Genomic DNA, 5,265 nt, shown 5'->3' on the forward strand with positions numbered 1-5,265 from the left:
ACCCCAGCAGGAGGCGGGATGGGGGTGTGTGCGGTGCCACCAGCTCCGTGCGTCCTGGCCGGTCTCCCTTGTCCCCACACGGACCCGGAGGTGCAGGGAGCCCAGAAACTGTCTCAGGAGCTGCCCCCAAGCACGCGGCCGGCAGAGAGGGGCTGCTTAACGCTTGAGACCCGGAGGGACAAGGGCGCGGACAGGTGAACAGCCTCACGTGAGACGGGGCGGCGGGGGACGCCCAGGAGCCTGGGAACATCGCTGTTTACACTGGGAAAAGGAGAGGCTTAGCACCAGCAAGGAGGCAATGGCACCTAGAAACGTCAGAAAGAAGAGCTTAGCTCGTACAAATCCGAAACCCTGCGGACACATCGGGTCCTGTTTGGTGCCAAAGGACAGTGACGCTGAGGTCACAGAAGCCTCTTTGGCATCTTGGAGAGTTCGTGCGGCGCGGGGGAGGGGCCCGTTTTCAAAGGGAGGAAAAACTAGGACTCTGCAATCAACGGGAACAGTACACAGTGTCCAGCGAATTCTAAACTCGATGGAAAGATACTGTGTTTCGGTGAGAGTGGGGATAGTTAAAGGCCACCACAGGTTTCGCTAAAAAATAAATTACGCGTTGAATATTTTTCTTAAAAAAAAAAGGGAGCCTGGAGCCGCCAGCACGGTGACCGGAGCCAAGTCTGACGGTAGCTAATAAACACGCGGTGAGGAGCCCGATGGCTGCGCAGCCGCTGACACCTCTGTCAGCCGCACCGTGGGGCGTCGCTGCCGTCTGCTCTCCCTTCCGCTTGGCCGAAGCTGAGATCCGCTGTCCAGATATTTAAGTGACGTGGCCCACACGGCACCTGCTTTGTGCCCAGGCGGGATCGTGCAGGAGGGAGGAGTTGGGGTGAGGTCGGCGTGAGCTCGTGGTCCGGCTCCTCTCTGCGGCACTGACGGACAAGAAGCCGTGACCCGCCTCTTCGGTGCTGAGTTCAGTGTCATTATCAACGAGAGCGTCAGCGTCTGGCGTGGCCCCCGTCTGAGAGCCGCGGCTCTTCCCCTCGCTGCCTCGAAGCGCAAATGTTTTGTTTTCGCGTCCACGTGACGAGGCAGATCGTATGATTTCGTGCGTCACACTGCACATTCGTTACATTTCCTGACGTACGAGGTGTGTCTCCTGACGCAGGGGCACATTGTAACGTCACAGCTTTCCCGTGGGGACGAACTGTACTCAGGTAATAGCTGTCTGGAGGGCTGAGTCCCCCGGCACCCCTCGAAGTCCCATGCTTTTCAGAGCTGGTGGACACAGTAAGGCAACCCCAGGCATCAGGTGGAGCCATTAAGTCACTCTGAAAAGCGTGACGACAAGTCTGCTGTGGGTGGCAGACGGCACGTGGGAACAGACTGGGCTTTGCGAGAGGAGCTGTGATTTAGAGTAAGTTGCTCCTCTGCTACTGGGGACCTAATTGAGGTGCCCGAGTCCTTTCGTGGGCACAGGGGGGTGGGGACAGAGAGAGCCTGAGGGGTTGACGCCCCGCTCGAGGGCGCAGAGGAGGGAAGGAGAGAGGCGTTCTCATTTCGGGGATCTCCTGGGGGGTTTCTTAGGTCTGGATGTCATTAGAAAAGGGGGTGGCACCCCCTACCACCCAACTCTGGGGCCACACGAGAGGGGGCGAACCCCGTTTTCTGCCTCACCTGCTCCGTGGCTGTGGGACTCTCTTCGGGCCAGTTAACTTGCTGATCCCTTTGTCCATTTGTACAGCGGGAGCCTAGCACCTGCCTGCAGGTCGTGGAGCGTGGGGGGCCTGAGGGCCCCGTGGGGCGTGCGGCTTGGCTGGAGGGGGCGTGTTCCGTTTCTGTCGGCACGCTCCGTTTTCGCACAGGGCTCTGCAGCTTTCCGCACTCTTGACAGCGTTTGGTTCTCACTGACGAGCAGGTGTTACTCCCGCTTTACCGATGGTGATCGGAGCACAGAGCTGGCCCAGACGTGCGCCTCTGGGCGGAGACGGTGGGGTCGTTGCTGACGCCGTCACGGTGGTGGGCTGCAGGTCCAGGCCCACGCCTGACGTGACCCAGCTCTCGAGCCTGCCCAGGGGTGCGGGGCCCCCCGAAGCCCCAGAAAATGATTCCCTACCTGAAGGAAAACGGCCAGGCCGGAAAAATGCCCCCTATGACGCAGCGCGTCAATGGACGTCACGGGAAGATAAACACGCGTCTCCACCCGCCTTCCAGGTACGCGACGCTCCCGTGGATGTATCTGACATCCAGAATCTTCTCCAGCCCGGACATGGCCTTCATCTCGTATGTCTCGCTGAACTTCATCTTTGGCCTCTGCACCATGCTGATGACCACCATGTCCCGGCTGCTGGCCATCCTCTCCAAGGCTCAGGTCAGTGGCTGCAGCCGGGCGTCTCCGGGGCCCCTGCGGACGAGCCTGTTCTGTTGCTTTTCTGACCGGAGCTGGGTGGCGGCGAGCTGGCGTCTGTCTGTAACCTCCGGGAGACGCCGCCGTGTTCGACGGACGTCCGTGCCTGGTGGCGGCTGGTGAGGGGCATGCAGGCAGCCTCACGGACACGCTCGCTGTGCCCCCGTGTGTCGATGTGTGGGCGACGGGCCCAGGCGTCGTGGGGGGGGGCGGTCGCTCATGGGGACTGGAGCTGTAGGGCAGGATCGGTGCAGTGCTGACCGCAGTCCCAGACCATGGCCGGTCCAGGCGGCTTTACCAACGCTGCCTCCCGTGTCCCCTGGGACACTCCGGAACACTGGGGACGCAGGGCCGTCCTGGAGGGTGGACTGGCCGGTCCGTGTGGCCTTGTCACTGCCACCTCCCTGTGACCCCTGGGACTCTCCGGAGCTCTGGGACGCAGGGCCGTCCCGGGGGGGCGGGGCTGGCGAGTGCACTGCCTCCCTCGGGGCCCCTGCAGCCGGCCTTGGGCGTCACCGTGTCCCCTTGCGGGCACCGTGCCCTCCAGGCGTCCGGGTCTGCGGACTGCTGGCTGCTGGCACGTGGCATCCGTCCCCCGCGTTCCTCTCCCCGTGCCCGGGGGCCTGCGCCGGCCGCTGCAGCTTCGCCTGGCCTTGCTGTCCTCAGCTGCCGCGCTCAGCGGGGACGCTGCAAGGCCGCCTCCCCCGGGCCGGGCTCCGCCCCTTCCGTGTGGCTTCCTCTTCTCCGCTCCCGCCGCACGTGACCCGTTTGCTGACTCAGTGTCCTGCCCTCTGCTCGCCCTGGAGCAGACACCGTCGTCCTCGTCACATCTGAAGCCGTTGTCGTTCACGTGTCGCTTCCTTCGCTAACGGCCCTGAGTTACCAGTGAGAGGGAGCCCTTCCCTGCGGACGTCGCTGGCCTGGGGACGTGGCTTTCTGCCAAGCGGGGGCAGCGGGCCCCTCGAGGGCTGGGTGACATCCGTCGGGAATGGCGGTCGGTCAGGGCAGGAACCAAGGCAACGTCAGGCGGCGCCTCCGAGTTCTTCCCGTGTCCGTGTGCAGGAGACGGCGGCCACAGCCGAGCGCCGCTCTCGAGGCCCCGGAGCCTGCCGCCCCAAACCGCACCGGCTGGGGTGCGTCTCCCAGTCAGGGCATCGGTCTGCATCGCAGGGGGCAAGTGGCATTGCCTGCTATGAAACGTAAGGGTGACGGACTCTAAGCAGGCCCTTCAACGTCCACGACACGGCCGTGACGGCGTCGTTAACGTCCAGGACACGGCCGTGACGGCATCATTAACGTCCAGGACACGGCCGTGACGGCGTCGTTAATGTCCAGGACACGGCCGTGACGGCATCGTTAACGTCCAGGACACGGCCGTGACGCCGTCGTTAACGTCCACGACACGGCCGTGGCGCCATCGTTAACGTCCAGGACACGGCCGTGGCGCCGTCGGTGGTGTAATGCTTCTGCTCCTTGAGAGAAGGCTGTCACTTACGTCGCCGTCGGCCTTGAGCACCCGGGGAGAAAGCTGGTCCCACACGAGTCTGGGTCCTACCCTGTCCCCCTAGCCGGCGGCCCCGTGAGTTCTCTAGGAAGGGTGCTTGCAGGGAGGCCGCGGTCTCAGGCCCGCCCGGCCAGGTCAGCCCTGGGATGCTGCTTCCTCCTCGGGGCCTGGGCTGGTCACGGGGGGCAGGGCAGTGAGGGTCCCCAAGCCGGAGGCGCCCACTGGGCTGCGACGCATGTTCTAAAGCTTTGAATCTCGTTGCAAAACAAAACCGATCTCTATAAAGCACCAGATGGTAACGAGAGTAATTAAATTTATAGGGGCTGCTCAATTTTTAAAATATATTCGATTTAAAAATTACGCTGTGCAAACACGCAGCCTGTCCCCTCTCGTTCTGTCTCCACGATTCCGTGCCGTCGGATCTCCCCCCGCCTCCTCCCGCACCGTCTGCCCCGCCACGCCCCTCCGTCTGACAGGCTCGGGGTGACAAGGACGTGTATGTACCGGCCCCTGCACGCGGACTGTCCGCCGGGCGCTTCACACGTCGCGTACGTGCTCACGGTCACAGCTCGTGTGGTCCACTCGTTTAGAACCCACGTCCCCCTGCGGCTGCTGCTCGTACCCGTACGTCGTAGCCCGGGCTGCGGCCCACACGGCAGACCCGTGTCCCTCAGTGCTGGAGGCTGGACCTCCAAGGTGAGGCGCCAGCGGTCAGGCGGAGCCGCTCCAGCGGGCGCGCACGTGGCCACCTTCTCCCCGGGGCCCCACACAACAGACAGGAAGCTCTGATGTCTCTTCCTTTTCGCATAAAGGACACGAACCCCAGTACCAGGGCGCTGCCTCATGCCTTCACCTCCATGTGGCCACCCCGATATCGTCGCACCCCGATATCATCACGGGGGACTTCCACATACGAATTCTTGGGCCGCAAACATTCAGTCCCTTGCATTCCGCCCCCGAGGCCCCCGAATTCACGTTCTCCTCGCCTGAGAAACATGTTCAGTCCACCCCAACAGCCCCGAAACTCTCGGCTCATTGCAGCGTCGACTCTAAAGTCCAAAAAGCCTTGCAGATCTCCACTAAACCGGGCGTGGGTGACTCGGGGTACGAGTCACGCGAGTTCCCCTGCAGCTGTGACCCCATGAACCAGCGAGACACACGCTTCCAAATGCAAGGGCGGGGCAGGTGTGGGGCGCGCATTCTCGTTCTGGGGGTTGAGGCAGGCGTGGGGCGCGCATTCCTATTCTGGGGGGGCAGGGAGGGTCGGGACATGCGTGGGGCGCGCATTCTCGTTCTGGGGGTTGAGGCAGGCGTGGGACGCGCATTCCCGTTCTGGGGGGGCAGGGAGGGTCAGGACATG

At 63.2% G+C, this 5,265-nt stretch overlaps 1 protein-coding gene across 1 annotated transcript in view; it reads left to right on the forward strand.

Moving 5' to 3' along the window:
* Window positions 1-5,265, forward strand: part of ABCA13 (ATP binding cassette subfamily A member 13) — a 147,718-nt gene that overhangs the window by 121,041 nt on the left and 21,412 nt on the right. The window contains exons 49-50 of the mRNA XM_025046516.1: window positions 1,913-1,984; window positions 2,209-2,365. Of these exons, the coding sequence (XP_024902284.1) occupies window positions 1,913-1,984; window positions 2,209-2,365 (229 nt within the window). The remainder of the gene's footprint in view (window positions 1-1,912; window positions 1,985-2,208; window positions 2,366-5,265) is intronic.

The sequence above is a fragment of the Pteropus alecto genome, unplaced genomic scaffold (assembly GCF_000325575.1).
Source record: "Pteropus alecto unplaced genomic scaffold, ASM32557v1 scaffold214, whole genome shotgun sequence".
Taxonomy (NCBI): Eukaryota; Metazoa; Chordata; class Mammalia; order Chiroptera; family Pteropodidae; genus Pteropus; species Pteropus alecto.